At 35.7% G+C, this 21,244-nt stretch overlaps 1 protein-coding gene across 5 annotated transcripts in view; it reads left to right on the top strand.

The window, feature by feature from the left end:
- The window catches only part of Bruce (BIR repeat containing ubiquitin-conjugating enzyme), a 571,194-nt gene that overhangs the window by 146,705 nt on the left and 403,245 nt on the right, over positions 1-21,244 (top strand). For all 5 annotated transcript variants that reach the window (XM_069833681.1, XM_069833684.1, XM_069833683.1 and 2 more), the window contains exons 13-15: positions 1,573-1,817; positions 7,727-8,026; positions 20,383-20,637. In XM_069833681.1, coding sequence (XP_069689782.1) covers positions 1,573-1,817; positions 7,727-8,026; positions 20,383-20,637 — 800 coding nt within the window. The remainder of the gene's footprint in view (positions 1-1,572; positions 1,818-7,726; positions 8,027-20,382; positions 20,638-21,244) is intronic.

Genomic DNA, 21,244 nt, shown 5'->3' with positions numbered 1-21,244 from the left:
GGCCTTCTCTTCCCCCCAGCCAGACTCTAATTCTAATAGAATACAATTGGTTACATAGTTATTACATTAATATCTAGACCATAAAACAACATGAAAGTAAATAATGAAAGTTGGGTAAGTAATGTTAGTGTGACAATAATAAACAATGGTAAGAAATAGTAATAATAATAATACTAATAGTATTAATAATAATAATAACAATAATAATAATACTAATAGTATTAATAATAATAATAATAATAATAATAATAATAATGAGATAATTTAAATATTTATTCTGTGAGATATTTATAACCATTAAACATTGAGAAACCTGAAAGAGCTATTATTGCTAACAAGAATTGTTAGAAAAATATTTCGTTAGTCTATTCTTAAATTGGTTTGATGTTTGACAGTCCCTGGCATTACTCGGTAGGGAATTCCAAAGCCAAGGAACAGCCACAGTGAAAGAAGATGAATATGAGGATGTTTGGTGGGAGGGAATGGATAATATTGAGGAGTGTTGTGATCGTGTGTCTAGGTTATGATGGGTGGATAAATTTTGAAAACGAGACGCAAGTTAGACAGGAGTGGAGAAATGCAATATGTGAAAGAGAAGGGAAAGACAGTGGATTTTTCTACGATCTTCTAGACGGAGCCAGGACATCATTTCGAGGGATGGTGTGACGTGATCAGCCCGGCGAATATTACAGACGAAACGGACGCACATATTATGAACACGTCTCTGCGCCAAAGTAACGCTTAGATCAGTAAACAGAATATCACAGTAATCAAAGTGGGTCATCACGAGTGTTTGCACCAACATTTTTTTCATGGAAAAGGGTAGAAAATTCTTCAATCGCCTAAACGAGTGGATTAATGAGAATACTTTTTTGCAGGTTTCTGCAACTTGAAGGTTTCAATTTAAACTTTTATCCATATAAATACCTAGATTCTTTACTGATTCACTGAACGGAATTTCAGTGTCGTATATTTTAATCAGGGACAAATTTGGTATGGTAATAGTACTTAAAAAACGTGAATGGCCCACATATTATATGCCTCTGTTATTACGTGACTTGTTTATGACACAGTTTTTTAGGTCTCTTGGATGTCATTACAACAAAGTTTTATGTATTTCTAATTTTTAAGATTTCATTTGATTTCCATTAACACTGCTGAGGGTGGAAAGGGGAAGAGAGTTGAAAAAATTAAGAACCGCCAATTTTTCTCTGTTACTGAAGGAAATGTATGCTGAATTTGTGTGTATGTGTGTCTGTCCAATGCCTACCTGTCACGTGGTTCGAGTTTCTCTATTGCGGATAGATGACAGGACATGACCCATTTTCAAGTTGCACACCACTTCTGTGAGCCGTACTGTACATATGTTGAATTGTTTAACTCAATGTTTTACACATCATATTTGTGGTACTGACAAGAGCTAGGCTTTGGGAGTCCTCATGTGACGAAGTGAACAGCTTTCTGTATTAGGACACCACCACAATGTTAAGAGTGGAGGTGGAGTTTTAATTAATATACTTGCCTGTCTCCATAACATTGTTTTCATTAATAATGTTTTAATTGTTATTTCAGACAAGTAAAAGTCGAATTAGTGAAGAAAAGGGATCTGCTTCCAAGAAGAGCAAGTTAGATAGTGGGAAAGGTAAATTAGTTGATCCAGTGTTGGACTATTACCTTCATGCACCAGGCAACACTGTAGATCGTCTTGCTAGTGCAGCTGCTAGCAAGAAGATGGAGTACTACTTGGGCTGTGATTGGTTGCACGAAATATCTATCACCATTCGAAGAACAAAGCAGACAAACATTCCAAATGAAAGGTTAGAAAGTGTTATTTTTTCATCACAGTTGGCAAGATATAGTGTAGTATTAAGTTAGTTGTTTTCAATGTTCTACTGATTTCTGACTCCTGGATAGATTCAAACCTAGCAGAAGAGTAACGACTTCCAAATGCTTGTATTTTTATTAGAGACCTGTGATTTTAGTAAAATTGATATGTGTTATTTGTGTTTTGAACAGAACATTGAAATCTGTAGCATTGAAGTTGGTGGTCAGATATAAAATTTTATTATCTTCTCTTATAGGGTACCAATAGGAGATTTTAAAAAGTTCGTAGCCAGCTTAGATTTATTCATGAAAAGACTTTCAAAACCACATAAGGAATTTGTGATCTTGATAATATAAACAAACCACATAAGGAATTTGTGATCTTGGTAATATAAACATAGATTATCTCTCAGAAAGTTTCCATAAAAATAAATTAAACTCACTTCTTGAAACTTGTAACCTTAGCATTCAGTGAGTTTCCCAACCAGAATACAAGCTGGAAGTAGTACATTCATTGATAATAATATAATTTTAGACAAAAGTAGATTGAATTTTTTTTTACAGAACCTTTAATCAATGGGCTGTCTGATCATGATGCACAGATCCTAAGTGTATACAGTGTCACTGAAAAATTACAAAAATTAATTAAAAAGGCAGGGATCATAAATGCTGAATCTATTAATCATATAAATTTGTGTCTACAAAATGAGTCTTAGAAAAATGTATATAGTATTGGTACTACTGACATTAATAAGGTGCTTAGGAAAATATTTGGGGCTCTGGGGGATGAAGTTACAGGAGAATGGAGGAAGTTACACAATGCAGAACTGTATGCATTTTATTTTTCACCTGACATAATTAGGAACATTAAATCCATAATGTTTGAGATGGTCAGGGCATATAGTATGTATGGGCAAATCCAGAAATACATGTAGTGTGTTAGTTGGGAGGCCAGAGAGAATAAGACCTTTGTGGAGGCCGAGACGTAGATGGGAGGATAATACTAAAATGATTTGAGGAAGGTGGGATATGATGGTAGAGACTGGATTAATCTTACTGAGGATAGGGGCCAATGTGAGGGCAGCAATGAACCTTTGAGTTTCTTAAAAGCCATAAGTAAGTACCACTGACATTAATAGTAAGTTAATGCAGTGGTTCCCAACCTTTTTTAACTGACGACACACTTTACTGACTGCCCATGATATCGTGATACACTTATTTCACAGTCTACTATATACAGTCACGAAGCTTGAGTTTTGAGGGTGCTAGAAACAATAGACTGTGACGGTACTATTTTGCATTGCCTGTAATGAGGCGATATTAGCGATCCTAGTGGTGAGCAACTATCTAATGTTTGCTTATTTACTACATACTGAGCTTCGCGACTGTATATACTAGACTGTGCTTATTTGTTTTTAATAATAATAATAATAATAATAATAATAATAATAATAATAATAATAATAATGATGATGATGATGATGATGATGATGATGGCAATATTAATTAATTAATTTATTCATTTATGTGCTGGACAACAGCCATAGGCCAATAAAAGTCCAGCACAGTGATACAAATAATGCAATAAAATGAACAACTATGGTACAAATTACGTAATAGAGATAACAACAAAATAAAGAACATAGATTACAATGATTAGTTTACAAAAATTAATAATAATAATAATAATAATAATAATAATAATAATAATAATAATGATAATAATGATAATGATAATGATAATAATCTGTGCTTTTCTTCTGGAGGAAAAGGTGATGGAACTCTGTGTAGAATATTTTATAGTGGATGGAGAGATGATTACTGTTCACTGCACGGGAATTCTGTCGTTTTTAACCTCCTTTTCTTCCAACTAAGACTTTAAAGGTCTAAGCAGAATTCAAAGAAAATATATATTGAAAACATAGTTATTCACACATATTTCGGTTCCATGATGAAAAAGACAAGAAAAAGGTTGGCGGAATGCTGTTTCAGTTCATTCCGCCAGAAAAAAAGCACTGATTACGTCTATGTAGTGTTGGATGTCGGACATTCAGTGTTGTAGATAGGTTGATATTAACATGCAATCGAAAATTCTAAAAAAAAACCAGCAGCAACTTGGCTAGCATTAGAAAAAGACAAAGGTATGTAATACAATACAATAGCTTAGTTGGTAGAGCGTTGGTACATTTAACCAAAGGTCCCATGTTCGATGCCCGGCCCTGGAACAATTTTTCCCTCGAAATTATTCAAATCAACTTTACAGGGAGTTATACCTGAAAGCTTGATTTGCATAGTACACGTCACTGTTCGTTAACAGAAAACCACAATTTAAGTCACACAGAGTTTTGATTGATGGCATTTTGAATGTTTATCTCACCAGAAGTAGTACCAAAAGGAGGAATTACCCATTCTGATCCTGAAACAGACAACCTAGGGAAGTACTTTGTAACTGAAGCTTGTAACACATTTAGGTGTTCTACTATTAACTGGTATTCTTTTTCATTTTCAACAAATCGATTTTCAAAACTTTCATCTAAAGGAAAGGGCAATAATTTATCTGCTATAATTGAAGAGTCGCAAAATTTCAGTTTTTTGTAAAATCCTTGAATTTTGTTTGCGGCTGAAATAATAGTTTGTTTTACACTACCGGTCAAAAGTTTTCGATCACCTATCACAACTATGGATTTGTGGTTAAAGTAGAGATTTCGTTTTGAATATTCTATCATGTCATAATGCTAGAGAGAGAAAATATTTATTTTGTTGGTCTGTTTAGTTTTTCCGATGTGTTTGTACATTGAAATAAAGTATGAAGTTGTTTTCATAGCTGACCAAAAACTTTTGACTGGTAGTGTACATACTTGCATTTAAAGAGTTCAGTCTCTCGAAAATTTCGGAAAGGTATGCTAGGGAGGCACACCAGAAATTATCTTTCAAAAGTTTAAGCATACTCTGTCCTTAAAAAAGTAAGAAGCTCATCTTGAAGTTCTACCACTCGCATCATTGATTTATCCCTAGAAAACCAACAGGTTTCAGTGTGCAAAAATAAATTGGTATACTCAGCCCCCATAGAGTCGCAGAACTTTTGAAACACTTTAGACTTAGCTGGTCTTGTTTTTACATAGGCTAATTTATCATTTTAATATTCGTACTTAACACAGATTCTGAAAGTCACCCTTCAACAGTTCTCATAATTAACACCTCTCTGTGCAAGAAACAATGAGTTGTCATTACAGTTGTGTTCATTACTCTCACGAAACTTATAAAACTTTAATTTTCTCCATTAATGACGCTACTCCATCTGTGCAAAGAGAGATGCAATTTTCCCAGGAAATATTATGTTCAACAAAATAATTATTAACACAATCCTAAATATCTTTGCCTGTAGTAGTGGTTTTTAGTTCTGGGCAAAATAAAAATTGTTCGATAATATCTAAATTATATTCGAACCTAATAAAGCTAATTAATTGGCATTCGCCACTTGTGTCATAGCTTTCAACCAGCTGTAGAATAAACACAGTATTCTCCACTAGTTTACTGTTCACATTAATTTCAATGTCATGAGACATTTCTTTTATTCTGTGACTAACAGTGTTATCCCATAACGGAATTTTGAATATTTATTCTTCTGCAGCATCACTAAATATAATTTTCACAACTTTTGTGCAGCTTGTAATATTAATTCCTCGCCAATATTATGAGGTTTTTTCTGTTGGGCTATTAACTCAGAAACTATATATGAAGCATGCAATGCTTTTTCAGAAACAGAAATGCATTTTACTAATGCTGTAGACGATCTTTGCTGTGACTTCAAAAGATGTTCAAAATATTATTTTGGTTTTGAATCTACATGAGAATGATTACTTTCTAAATATCTTTTTATTTTATTCGTCACTATTGTCTGATTTGACAAAACATTTCCACATATAAGACACTCGGGATTTTGTTTATATCCATCTCCACGCCATGTAAAACCATATTGCAAGTATTCATCACTATTTTTACGAAACTCAGTACGTTTTTGTGAACCTTGAAGGAACTTCTCGCTCTCATTATTTGAATTAGCACTGCTGTCATCTAACCCAGAACTTGATTCAGATTGTCTTTTTCGAATTAAAAATTTGTCCACGATAAAAATCTAAATAAAGCAACTCTTGATAAAATAGTCGTACTATCACCTGCTCATACGTTTACATATATTGAAACTGACCAATATGTTCTGAAGATTCTAAACTCTGTTTATTACTAAGCGGGAAGAGTAAAGAATTACTAAGCATTGTTGCAGTGTTCACTTTCATTCGAATTATCGCCAAGCAGAAAAATTAAACTGAGCATTGTTCCAGGTGTACGCATTTCATTGGTAAAGTCGGTTTCAGAATAAAATGTACCATATCAAAGACTTCGTTGTGAATAAAAATTGCGTTGTAAAGAGACTTTCTGGATGGCATAAAATTTATTTTTCAATTCCATTCTCATGAAAACAACCAACTGAAGCTCACCAATCACCCTTCAGTTATGGAGAAGACAGTTAGTTAATGATTTGCTAGAGCACGTAATGATTTGCTAGAACACTAGGAGTTGAGTACTTATATCTGATTGGTTGAAGCTTCTCTTGGTCGGTCATGAGCGCTTGAGATTGTTCTGCTACAAGTACATCACCTTTTAATGCCTGATACTTAAAACAATCTACTTAAGGAGGCTACCATTTTGTTTTTACTTTAGATAACAAGAAAAGCAGGAAGTATTTGAACATTGAAATAAGGAAATAATCTTTAAACACCAGTAACATACTTCGTTAAATTAAATAATGCTTTATATTATCAATGATGTTATTCAACACCCTTCTTGTCAAACTCATTATATGAGTAATGAAAATGTTTAATGTAGCTTAGTAAATATGTGACTGCATAAAAAGAACAGATATTTTGTAGTGATTTCTTCAAAAGCAGACATAATCTAGCTGTCACAGTATTTAATAAAACAAACCAAATCTACATGTTCACTTTACTTAAAATTTTTACATTAGTGTGTAATAAGATATGCTTAGTTGCAAGCAGTGATTGGCATGGAGCTACATCTGGTAAGATGAATACAGATTCTGTTATTCCACATCCAACAGTGTATCAAAGATAGAGCAAGGAAAATTCCAAAAATAAAACAATCAACGGGAAAATTCTATTTGGCTTTAAAATTTTTGTGCAATTGTCTAGAATTTCCTTCATGGTTTCTTTAATGTACATATTTACTTTTGTCCTGACCTGTGACATTCCAAATACAACGATGTTACAAAATATTACAAGTATTCCTCCAAATAAAGGATAAAGACTAACATTTGATAGTCTTTATACCTTCTAGGTTCACTAATCAGATAATAGGGCATAGACAGTTTAATATTTCCATACTGCATAACTTACTGTAAACGCATTAATTGAAGACAGTTTTCAACCTAAGATACACTTCAAATGACTGAGACGCCTGATTGACCTTGATGCTTCAGTTGGGTGTTTTGCTTTCATGTGGAGTCAGTACATGTGGCAGTCAGTCTGCTGTGAATCGTATTCAGCAATCAACCACACATACTGGCATGACTCTCGATTTGTTGTTTTTGTTGGAATGCAGACCTCTAGTATATATACATTGTCTGCATAGATTGATATAAATTAAGCCAAAATCAGTCTAGAAGGATCAATAACATAGCTTCTTGAAGCCACAAAATGTTCTAGTATTTGTTGTGTTGTTACCAGCTATTCAGTTTTGGATATAGATGTGTTGGGTTAGATCAATGTTGTATTTGTCAAGATGTAGACGCTACTCCTTAAATATTGAAAATTAACGTGAAGCATCCTATATGCACTTCAAGCAAAGTGGCACAAGACTTATATGTGTGTATTTTTTATTTTTTCAGGAACCAACGGTGTGCAATGCTAGAATCAAATGCTTTTGTAGAGAAGCTTGTGAGAGTGGTGTGTCTTGATGGACCTGACAAAACTGTTGTTTCCCAAAGCATGGCACTAGACATTCTAATTTGGGTGGCATCAATAAGGCTGAGCAGACACAGAACAACTAAAGGAGATACCAAATCTCAGCAACTAGAGTTAGCAAGAATTATTGAAAATAACCTAATTCCGCTCATTAAACATTGTATTCTGATGTCAGGAAGAAGTATTGCTCATAAGTGTGTAAAATTGATCATCATATGCAGTGAGTAAGTAAAATTTTAGAATTATATTCTGAATAATTTATTTTGCTTTGTTACTAAGTAATTTGCTATGTTCAGTGGGTGTTTGAAGCAATAAAATATTGAAGTAAGTAATTCAACTTTGTGGTAAAAACACTTTCTCAAAGAATAACATTGTACATTAAGGATCATTTGACAGTGATCATGCAGTTTTCATTAACCTCTGTAGTGTTGTTTTTGCCATATAAATGTATTTGACAGTGATATATTCACGAAGAATATAGTTTCTTAATGCTCGTTACTGGTCTTGAGAAAATGGGCTCCCAAACGAGGCTTCTCACCTTGCATTCTGCTTTTAACTTCCTATGGTCTGATTTTGAACATTGACAGGGTCAGTACTGAACAGATTAGTGAATGAATACAATAAGTGAGTAGTTGAGTCAGTCACGAAAATGAGGTATTCTCTTAAACAGTGGAATTTTATTTGAAACATTTGTCACGTAAATTTTGTGGAGAAATTGTCGTAAGAATTAATGTTTGTAATTGATATCATATTATTCACAGTATTTAACTCATTGGTGCTGAAATTTAAATGTAATTGTGATATGCATGCATTTTATAAAAGTTTTATAAGATTTGCATCTACTTATTTCTGATGAATGTGAGGCATGTATGGGGGCAGTACTATAAGTTCGGCTTCGTGTGATAATCGTGGAAGCAAGGAATCACATACATTCCAACCTAACGTTACACAGGCATAGAATGGTAGTTCTTGCATAATATAAAAACTTGGAGCCTTTATTTGGCCACTTTTGTTTCTTGTCTTAAAGTATGGAAACATTTTCTGCTATAGTTCCAGACTTCCTTTGATGTGAAAAAGGAAAATTATGTTGTTTTCATGCTTCTTCAGTCAGATTTCTCAGCAAGAGATATCTAAAGTCTTAATGGAAAAGTTTAGCCCCACAAGAAGACTTTAGTCACAAGTATAGCTTAATGGCAGCAAGCTGAACTGTGATCCAAGGTTGCACTCAGCCATGCATAGTCGTACTACCTATTACATTAGGAGAGGAGTATGTCAAGGATGTCCTTTATTACCTACCCTGTTCAACATCTACTTGGAGGATTTAGTAAAGAACTGTTAGCAGAAGAGGAAATGATACTAAAGGATATGCTACTGGAGGTAAATGACAGTTGTGATCAGAGTGGGATGAATATAAATGCAAATAAGACGAAGAGCATGATCATAGGAAGAAAATACACAACATAAACTGTTGTTGTTGTTGTTATCTAATGCCAGGCTTTGGCAACGAAGCCATTAGACACAATATAAACTTGCGAATTCTGAATGAGGCAGTAGAGCAAGTGGACAGCTTCAGATACTTGGGGTGTACTACAAACATTAACATGAGCTGCTGCTAGGAAGCCAAAAGGAGGTTAGCAATGGCCAAGGAAGCTTTTTAATAGAAAAAGGAGCATCTTCTGCATACCTTTGGAAAAAGAATTAAGGAAGAGATTAATGAAGTGCTTTGTATGAAGTGTGGCATTGTATGAGGCAGAAACATCGACATTACGAAGCTTTTTAATAGAAAAAGGAGCATCTTCTGCATACCTTTGGAAAACGAATTAAGGAAGAGATTAATGAAGTGCTTTGTATGAACTGTGGTATTGTATGAGGCAGAAACATCGACATTACGACGAAGTGAAGAAAAACAGATAGAAGCATTTGAAATGTGGATATGGAGATGAATGGAACGTGTGAAGTGGACAGACTGAATAAGAAATGAAGCTGTGTTGGAAAGAGTGGGTGAAGAAAGAATGATGTTGAAACTGATCAGAAAGAGTAAAAGGGATTGGTTGGGTTACTGGCTGAGAAGAAACTGCGTACTGAAGGATGCACTAGAAGGAATGGTGAACAGGAGAAGAGTTCGGGGTAGAAGAAGATATCAGATGATAGACGACATTAAGATATATGAGGAGACAAAGAGGAAGGCAGAAAATAGGAAAGATTGGAGAAAGCTGGATTTGGAATGGAAGACTTGCCCTTGGGCAGAACACTAAATGAAATGACTACCTATTACAGACATAGCCCTACTACGCTTAATTCTTATGGGGAAAAAACTCATTATTCGTAGTCTGTCTCGTACACGAATCCGAACAATGAATATTAACATTTTTTATACAATTTAACTGTGAATTTACACTCATTGACATATCAGAAGCACTGATAAATTGTCATCTCATTTGCATCACTGCAAAACACCTTGCTGCCTGGGAACCCGTACAACTGATTCGTCTTCTTCATCCCCTTCGTCATCAACTGTGACATTGGCATGATTTTCTATGATTTCAGCTAATTCAAGAATTTGTGTAGTGATTACCTGATTGTCTACAGAAATGAAGTCCTCCATATGAATGTCTCCCAGCATTTCGCTTACAGCAGCCTAATCCTGATCATCATCAGTTACAGCAGAAGGGCAGTTATTTTCAGAGACTGAACTATTGGAACCTTATGAATTTAAAAAAGAAAAATGCTCCAATGACCGCAGTAACAGAGAGACATACTACTATACAAATTTACTTTAACAAAATCAAGTCCCTTACCTTATTAAATCCAGCTTCTCTGAAGCAGTTGACAGTGGTATGGCCAACAATTCCTTCCCATGCTGAGCTAATGTAATTCACAACTTTCAGGAGAGTGACTGGTTTCACTTCCTCACTGTTCATGTCTTGCAGGTACCATAAGACGATTCACTTGTGATAAAATTGTTTGAAAATTACCTCTCAGTCCATAGGCTGCAGCTTTCTTGTATGTATACTTAGCGGCAAAAAGAATGGGCCGGCCGACAATTTCTAAGTTCCAGACATAACATTCCGCATGCTCGTCTCGTCAAAGCCGTAGTTCACTAGGTAACACATAATTAAACCATTTAAATTTGCTGTATTTTGTTTAAGAGTCTAAAATATGTAATAAAATCGAATTTATAAATACAAAATCAACCGGAGCGAATATGAACAGGAAAATCCCGTATTATGCCGAACTCACATTAACAGTCACAGTAGCTTAAGTCGTTACGGCATTGGTCTATTGAACAAGTTGATAGTAGCGCTCAAGGTTCGAATCTCCCCCAATCTTCTTTTTTTTTTAATTACAAATTTTCCATCATATGTCTCTCGCAAAGCTATAATTATGTGGTGGTATCTCTTAGAATATGCCCAAACTCTAATAAATAATAAACCTCCCTCTCTCTTTCAAGCAATACTGCTGTCTGTTAATACAGCGTTCTGTCTTGTCAATACACTTGAAGATGGCACAGAAACAATAACTCATTGCCCTGGTTCGCATAGGTTATTCTGCGTATGCTACTCTCCGACAGGACTTCGATTGGAGAAATGTCATTTTCTCCGAGGGGTAATTGTCTCCAATAGCACCGATAGTACTGCCCTAGTTTATTGTATGAATGGCCACCAATACAATGAACGCTTCGTTAGACGAATTAACAAGTCTGGTTGCATGAGGGTATCGTGTTGGGGGTGGATGTCATACGATGGGGCAGGACTTCTGGAACGCATCCACGGGCGGTTTATGGCAGAAGTCTACGAACACATTTTGGCAAATGTAATGATCCCTTCTGCCCAAAAACGATATCCAGAAGGAACATTTTTCTTCCAGCAGGATAATCATCCGATACACACTGCCAACCGGGTTCAAAGATGGTTTACGAGGAGGCGTGATGTCGACCCAGTCGACTGGCCTCCAAATTCACCAGATATGAATCCGATTCACAATTTGTGGGCTGCAGTCAAAAGGATCCTACGCTCTAATTGGGCAGAACAACCACCTGTTCGGACACCTGAGGAATTGTGGGGCAGAGTTCTAGATGCGTGGGAGGAGATGGCCAAGAATTTAGACCTGTTCCATAATCTTGTGAACTCCATGCCACGCAGAATGAGAGCAGTTGTTGACGCAGGTGGTTTATGGACGAGATACTAGTCCCCACTACAGGCCTTGTTTTGTTAATATATTAAAAAATTGTTTGTTTTTATTAATTAAATTATTTATTTGTGTTTGATATGCGTCCGGTATTTTAGGATGTGAAACAAGTATTTTTGTTTATACAGGCCAGGTCTCGTCTATTAATAGCCCATAGGTGATGGGCAATAATATTTTTACAAGGCAGGCATAACGAAGTTTGTTAACAAATGCCATTTCACATTTAAACTAATAAATTAAGTAAAAATTAAAATAAAAAATAATAATTTTACTCTACCGGGAGGCAAACTCACAACCTCTTGTATACGGATGTCAGACTTCTTACCACTGGGCCACACACAGCTCATAAGGTTTACTGCATTATAGACGGATGACTTTCAATGAAGAGACACCACAGTAATGCCTTGCAGTGGGTTACGTTTACACGAGTGAACCGCGTGATAGAACTTAGCATTTCTATTGACGAAGAGTCAGCCCATTCTTTTTGCCGCTAAGTATACATGTAGGCAAAGAGGCGAGTTTCACACTTTTAGGGTGGGTGGGACAGTTGTCTATCAACAGAATCTTAAATCCTGCTTTCATCATTTTGTTGTCCAAATCATTTAATGTGACAAATCACTATTCATCCATGAACTTGGTTGTTTGTTATAAACACATGACAATTTTTTCACATTCTTAAAGCAGTGCTGTTTAGCAGATTTCCTCACTGCAACTAATGGCAACTTCTGGCCCATCAGAAATTGCTGCATTGAACACTGTTACTCTCTCCTTACTTAATTTCCCCCCCATGACATTTTTCTTCCCTGAAAACATACAGCTTATCTGGCGTAAGCTTGAAGAACAATCCATGTTCATCTGAATTGAAGATATCATGGGATTCGTACTTTGAAATCAGATTAGACAGCACATTTTGCCACTTGATAATGTCGTTTTCACTGACAGTTTCCGACTCTTAAGGAATTTGGCAGTAAACAAGTCCATATCTTTGTTTCAATCGGCCAAACAACCATCTGATGCAGAAAATTCAGTGTTCAATTTGCTTGCAGTTTCATGCACCTTCTCATAGATTCCCTTATGGTATTGTTGAGTTCAGGAACTGTTGAAGGCATTTAAATAAAATCTCTAAATTCTCGTGTTTTCCGCATTTTACTTTCCTCTGCTTGCATTTTTTCAATGACGTAATTATAGTGGCTGAATCACGGTTTTTTTACTTTTTTATATTATTTTACGACGCTTTATCAACTGGTGTGGTTATCTAGGTCTGAATGAGATGAAATGTCAGCGAAATGAGTCCAAGGTCCAGTACCGAAAGTTACCCAGCATTTGCTCTTAATGGGTTGAGGGAGAACCCTGGAAAAAACCTCAACCAGTAACTTAAACTGGAGCCCACTCATTTCATGGTCAGGCATGCTAATCATTACTCCATAGCAGTGGACAATTCTTTATTATTTATTGCCCTTAATGTTGACGGTGGGATGCTTAAAGAATCGGTGAGTTCTTTCTGATTAAGAATGGTGTTTTCATCATGCTTCCTTAAGATTTCTAATTTTTGGTACAAAGAACGTGATTTTTGTTTAACACTAATTTTAATCACACAATCACTTCAGTACACCATGGACAACGTGAAAATGACAAGCAAAATTTTCCAAAACTCAGGAATGTGAGTGAGAGAGAATGGGTAACAAAACTACGGTCACAGTATTGTTCTGTACAAGAGTATAGTTTTGTACAAGCTTAAAGAGTGCAGTTAACGGGAAAACCAGCAAGCAAAGGATAGAATACTTTACAGGTTAATGACCCTAGCGAGAACAACTAATACTAGTGACAGACTATGATTATCTGTGATCGTGATTACTGAAAATGTATGGACACACTAGGTCATGCTTGGTCCCATCTGGTCACCAGCTAAATTACCATTGAGGAAGGAATTTCCTCCAATTTCATACTTTCGATATTTGTTTCCCTACTGGACAATGCTGAAGTTCATACATTCTTACGATGTTTGTTCATGGTTTTCCTTTTTCTTTATTCTTTTTTGCAGCTTGATATAGGAGTTTATTTGTTAAAATTTTAGAGATTTTATAACCTTAACAGCCACATAAGTGTTCCATCTGTTTGCAGACCACAGAGATGAGGCTGACTGGTCTGTAATTTTTTGTATATGAGCAAGACCCTGACTTATAAATTGGCACCACTATTGCATCTTTCCAATCTCGTGGGACAGTACCATTGTTTATTGATATTTCAAATATACGCAGTAGATAGGGAATCATGGCTTCCCCTCCCAATTTTAACATGTCTCTGGCGATATCATCAGGTCCTACTCATTTATGAGTTTTCAATTTAGAGATCCTTCTCCTTATGTCCCTAGGCTTGATAGAAAACTGACCCGTATTTTACACAGAAGCTAAATTAGGTATTATTGCCCTCATCCTAAAAACAGTGGCATAATAGGAATTTAGTTTTTTTGCCTTTTCACTGTCCTGTACAATAAATTGAGGTCATTTTTTAGAGGGAGGCTCGAATAGTTTTCCTTGCATCGTCTCTTCACGTATTTGTAAGAGAGAACTGTTTGAAGTATTGTTCTATCTGTAGATATCCATATTTTGTAGGTTATTTAATCAATTCCATTTACATCAAACAGATTAGCCATATATTCTGTTAAATGTGAAGTACCAGGACAGTTTTCACATGATGTTAGATAACACATTGGCTGTGGAGGATTACAAATTATTTTTACAAAGACAGTCTTTGTAAATGTTAAGTGAAAAGCCTTCATGAATTGTCAACTTTTTCAACCTACAACCATCCAACATTAATCTAACATTCTGATGGATGCTGCAAATACACACACTATTGGACCACTTGCTCCAGCCAGAACACCATTCTTGTTTTGCTTATCTGAAGAAGATTGTCACTGGTAACTTATAATATAGAAATCCCAGTCTTTATAGTCTTGTAGAAATATTCCTGTTGAATACTAGTATAATCAACTAGATTAGCATTTTGAGAAACAGAATCACTTATGAACTGGTGAAATCGACCAATATCACTAGTCTGTGAACTGGTAACTATTACTTTACCCTTGTAGTTTCTAGAAACACAGACTTGTGAAATAAACTAATATTACTACTGTATAGACTAGTATTACTAGTCCATGAGTTATAAGAAACAGGCTCCTGGTCTAGGATTAAGGGTTGGTAATATACTGTAAATTTTATTACTGCTCAACAATAGGATTTTCTCTCCACACAGTAACACAGTGTTCGTTATTGCACTCCACAAACGACAATGACAATTTACTTGGACTATTACGAACAACAATGAACTGTTAATCTTAACTAATATTTACAAAGCACTATTTACAAATCAGAACTGTCAGTTCTCAGTTCACAGTTCTTCTGACTCAATCACTCGCGTTCACAGAATCTCGAACCCCAGACCTTCAGAGACAGTCCCTGTACTCGAACTCAGGCCTTCGGATGCTGACACAGTTGCGGACGCACACTCGAGTCGAACTGGCTTGCTTGCTCTGGCTTACTCACTGAATGGCTGAATAAACTGAAACTGCTCAAGTTCGCTCGTGTTTCTTCTTTTATAGCAAAATCATAGTTGCGAGAAATTTCTACGGGTGTGCAGCGATAGCTCTCTCGAATTATCTGGATATCTCCACTTCGACGGACTTCTGGAAGAGTCGGGAGGTTCCGTCCCCCCTTCACTCCGCACGTAGCAGTTGCGCACGCAACTTCCCCTCGTCGCATTGACGTAATACACCCCCTCTGCCCTTCAGCATGAAGATGCTCCCCGTACCAGCGTCTCGTCTGCCGCGCGCCCTGTTGGACGCGTATTCGAACCCCGTTGCAGCTGTCACAATACCATATTCATTTTGTAATTGTTTTGCTTTTCTTGCTAAATAATTAGAAACTCGAAATTATTTTTCAATCTGTCGAAAACTCCAATTTTTTTGGAAGAACCGTCACTATTTATGACACTAGTTTGAAATTTATCTTTTAGTTGACTTATAATTTCAGATTATGGATTTTTTTCATGTTAATTCTGTGTATGTTTATCACACAGACTCTGTCTACTTCCAAGCTTTCACAACTTATACTCTACACTTAAGAAATAGTAGGCACTACTAGTAGGAAGAGGTTTTTTCCGGGGTTTTCCCCCAACCCAATTTGAGCAAGTACTGGGTAACTTTTGGTGCTGGACCCAGACTCATTTCACCAGCATTATCACCTTCTTATCATTCAGATGGTAAATAACCTAAGATGTTGATACAGCATCGTAAAATAACCTACTTAAATAAAAAAAATAGAATACATGATAGGAAAGAATGACTTAGAATGAAAATTTGTTTGACTTCTTTAAAACCCACTAATTATCTTTTTGCAGTTTACAAAACCTTGATTGATCATAGATATTAGGCATGAAGTCATTTTTGGACTTTCACTAAAGAGCGATAGTTTCAGGAATGTTACTGAGATGAATCCCAAGGTTGTAGCAACTGAGTTATCTACTATAGAATATGTTGGAATGTGTTAGGTTTGATACAGGTAGCACTTGTTTTAAGTGCATTGATACCACAGAAAAATCACTAGTCGGTAATTTAAAATATACCATATCTGTAGCCATTATGTTCATTGCACATTGATTTTTTTGTGATGAAAAACTATTCATTCATAGTTTTCTGCCTAAAGGCAGGTCTTTCACTGCAAACCCAGCATTCTCCAATCTTTCCTATTTTCCACCTTCCTTTTAGTCTCCACATACGATCCATATATCCTAATGTTGTCTAATTTGATATCTTCTTCTGCCTCGAACTCTTCTCCCGTTCACTATTCCTTCCAGAGTATCCTTCAGTATGCAGTTTTTTCTTGGACAAGGCAATGACACAGCCAATTTCTTTTTTTCTTCCTGACCAATTTCAGCTCATTCTTTCTTCGCCCACTCTTTCTAGCACAGCTTCATTTCTTATTCTGTCTGTTCATTTCGCACACTCCATTCTTCTCCATATCCACATTTCAAATGTTTCTAGTCGTTTCTCCACTTCGTCATAATGTCCATGTTTCTGTCCCATACAAATCACTTCACTGGTCTCTTCCTTAGTTCTTTTTTCAGAGGTCCGCAGAAGATGCTCCTTTTTCTATTAAAATCTTCCTTTGACATTGCTATCCATATAGGCCCAATTGTGCTGCTTCACTAGACCCATCTTTCACTGCTATTTTAGAATGAATTAATCACACTTGCAGCAAGTGTCCACTCTAAGCCAATGAAAAGATAGATGGGGAAATCCTTTTGGATAACAGACTATTTGTATGAAACTTCAGTTGATTGATGCAATTGTTTGAACATACTGAATAACCTGCTATAATTCAGATCAGGACTGAGGTACTGTTTATATGTATGAACATCCATGGCCATACTGACATATCTCTGGGAATACTGTTCATATAACCTATCAGTAGTTGACGTTCATTAACAGAAATTTGCCAGTCTTAGGCATTTCTGTATTGACTATTCTTGTACACTGATGTTCCTTTTGTTTTGTAATGTTACAGGTTCTGCAAAAATCTATGTTTAAGATCAATACTTTGGATACTGCTTTACTTGGTGTGAATTACCTGAAACAATGTTGCTTATAGTGCATTGCCGATGTGTGGATGGGATTTACTTCTGTAACCTGAGTTATTCCTAAAATGTATATTCCTTGTTGACCATCACTTAGCACAGTAGTGTCAGAGTTGTAAGCTCCAAAACCAGTTGTGGAGCTAGATCGGAGCTTGAACTTGCTTATGTCTATGGAAACTCCGGAGCACGCAACCAGTCTAATGGAGCGCTCCGCTCCGTTTAGTCTCTATCTGACAACGCTGACTTAGCAGATCATGAGAATCGTTGAAAAGCTTCACTTTTCATTCCAGTGGTATAGTTCAGTACTCAAACAACAGCCTAACAACTAAAAATATATACCTGTGCTCAGCATATATAAAGACAGTATTATTGATAAACAGTATTCGTGCTTGAGCGATATGCAGCTTGTATTTCTTCACAAACAAGATTTTGATTGAGTACTATTGGTGGGTGAGATACTGCTGAAACTTTAATTTTGCTGCCCCATCTTTGAAAAAATTTTCACGTAATATTTTCTTCTTTTGCTCATCTTTAACATTTCCTTTCTTCCTTATTCCCACAACTTCATCTTGCATGTTGTTGTTGTTGTTTTCTAATGCAAGGCGTTTGACAATAAAGTCATTTGACCTCTTGCACTCCAATACTTTTCAAAGATATTATCATGGTCAGCCACTGAAGCACAGATTTTGAGGTGTTCCGAATCCATTTCTTGGTTTGAGTTCCACAATGGGCAGTTAGGGGACTGATATATTCCAATTCTATTCAGGTGCTTGGCCAAACAGTCATGGCCTGTTGCCAATCTAAATGCAGCTACAGACGTTTTTCGGGTAAATCGGGAATTAGCTGTGGATTATGATGCAGAGAGTTCCATTTTTTCCCTTGGGATTGTGCTATCCAATTTTGTTTGTTGAAGTCTAAGTATGTAGATTTAATAAATCTTTTCACAGAGTAATACGTATATTTAGTAACAGGTCTGTAAGTAGCAGTGCTGCCCTTCTTTGCTGAAGCATCCGCATTCTCGTTTCCCAGGATTCCACAATGGGATGGTATCCATTGGAATACAAATCTTTTATTGAATGATATTGAGAGAGCATTTTAGTTATTTCTGCTGTTTGAGCTGAAGGTGTGTGAGAGAGCATTTTAGTTATTTCTGCTGTTTGAGCTGAAGGTGTGTGTTTAGAGACTATTGATAGAATAGCTGCTTTGGAGTCTGACAATATAACTGCATTCTTAAATTTATTGATGTGGCATAGAAGATTCCTGAGACTTTCACTTATTGCAATGATTTCTTCATCAAAACTTGTTGTTCCATATCCAAGAGATGTATAAAGTGAGAATGCCATATGTGCTAAAGCATGACACTTTGAACGTGTTTGCAGGCAGAGGCAGTGGCACATAGAACTAGCACTTTTTATTGTCATTAATGAGAACCACTTTGGCAACCTAGACTTGGAACAAACTTAAACTATTGCCCATGGCACATAGAACATGACATCGTCAAAAAAAAAATTTCCCCAAAAATGGCACTTAGAATGCTTGACCTTTCCAACCTTCTGTTATCTTCCCTGCATCTTGTGTTATTCAACACTACTCCTGTCAGAATCATTATTAGCAACTAACTTTTGAATAACATACCATGTTCAAGTTTTTTCTTCTCACTTGGAAACATTTTAATATGAAGATCTATGTCACTTGTGAGAAAGTCACAGCGTGGATCTCTAGCTATTGGAACAGAATGTGATGCATTCACTCTATTTCCCAACAATATAGGCTCTTTGTAAAATCTGACATATTTGATTATTGCTGTGTAAGTAAACTAAACCATGAGAGCTGAGAACATAATATGAATATTGCATATACTGTAAATAAAATATGTTCTGATGTTTCTGCTAAACAAGATTCTAAGAGTAATGTATAATGTACGTGTACTGAGTTTTATAAACAAAACTGGGCAAGATGATCTGTCCTATAAGGAGTAGATTATGACTAGATTGTGGAAGTTTATGCAAGTTCAATCATATTTTTATTGGATGCACATGCACATAAAAATGGTGTATATCTTTGCTGATCAAGTTTTAGCTAGGTTTCTTTGACATATTCTGAGTTTTTTTGCCGTAATTGTATATTTTATTTTGTTTTACATATTTAAGAGCGTATATTGAGCATTTTGTCACTTCATCAATGTTTAACTTACCAAATTCTTATGAGGAACAGTTTTTTCTCCTATTATTCTTAACATTTTGACAGCATTGTGTTATGTGGAAGCTGAATGTCTTTTAAACTTAAATTAATTGGCTGATTTAATTTATTATCTGAAACTTTAGGACCAAATCCAAAGTACAGGTACAAATGCCACCTGTACTTTGGATTTGGTCCTAAAGTTTCAGAGTTAATTTAAACTCAATTTTTTGCTTCCCTTGTAAGATTTTCTTTTTGGTGGTTAGCAGGTTTACACTCTAAGCCAACGATATTCCAAAGATGAAGTGTGCAGATCGAAGATGGTTGTAATTTCAAGTGTTTACTACTGTAAATGACAGACGTATACACTTAATCCAGACTGTAGGTTATAATTTACTGGCATACAGCTCTCACTATAGCGAAGAGTAATCATGTGAGAAGCTGCAGTTAGGAAATTCGTAATGAAGATCCTAGTATATCACAAAATTACTTTTGTTATGTTGGTGTTAGGAGAAAATACTTCATTGATGAGATCTTGTTCTTGCATTAAATTCTCATGTTATTTTGTTTTATTTTTCAGAGGAATGAAAAATGTATTAGACTCTGTAACTGTCCAGTTTGACGGCTGTGTTTTGCGAGCACTACTTGAGTGGTTACCAATGATATCTTGCAGCATATCAGCAGGAGCTCTTGGGTGGTATTTTCTGCTTCTCAGTCGTGTCATGACACTAGATGTTTCTGCTACAATAGGGCAGAAATGTGTTACACTTCTGCAGCAAATAGCTCATGAAATGAGTGCGAGGTCCAGTCCATACCATTTGCTGTTGAGAACAAGGTAATACCAATGATGTTTTTATAGCACTTGAGAGATTATTTTGCTGTCCATTGTAAGGATGTCTGTCTATGCAAAGTATACCACTGAAATAGTTGGTAAGTGTATTAGTCTACTATGGGCAAATAATTTAATATAAGATTACTGTAATCTGACAATAACAAAAGAACAATTTCTTTGTCCTGCTGTCTGCTAAAAGTAAATTTAATTGAGAAATTATGCACATGAAACATTTCAATGTTTACTCCAACATTTATAATACATTAGTAATTCATTCATAATTGGATGTACCAATAGACCCTTGTGACTCTCACAATCATTGCCTGTATTAAATTCTTTTCAGAACTGTAGACAATTTTTGCAAATTGTCTCCTGTGAAAATCTTTTCTCCAAGTCAAATATTGTGATTTGTTTTTGATGATACTGTTATCTTTGTTTGGAATTTATATGAAACCAACGTTTTATTCGGTAAAACATGATTTCTATGATAATACCCATCATACAGAAAAACCTCGCAAATTGTTGCTTATCTGAGAAAAGTGCAAGGAAGGAAACTCCTGTTAACACAACTCAGCTCAGGCAACATTAGGAATCTAATGTTTATCCCATC

This window comes from Periplaneta americana, chromosome 8 (genome assembly GCF_040183065.1).
Source record: "Periplaneta americana isolate PAMFEO1 chromosome 8, P.americana_PAMFEO1_priV1, whole genome shotgun sequence".
Classification (NCBI taxonomy): Eukaryota; Metazoa; Arthropoda; class Insecta; order Blattodea; family Blattidae; genus Periplaneta; species Periplaneta americana.
This window is presented reverse-complemented; position numbering and strand designations above follow the sequence as displayed.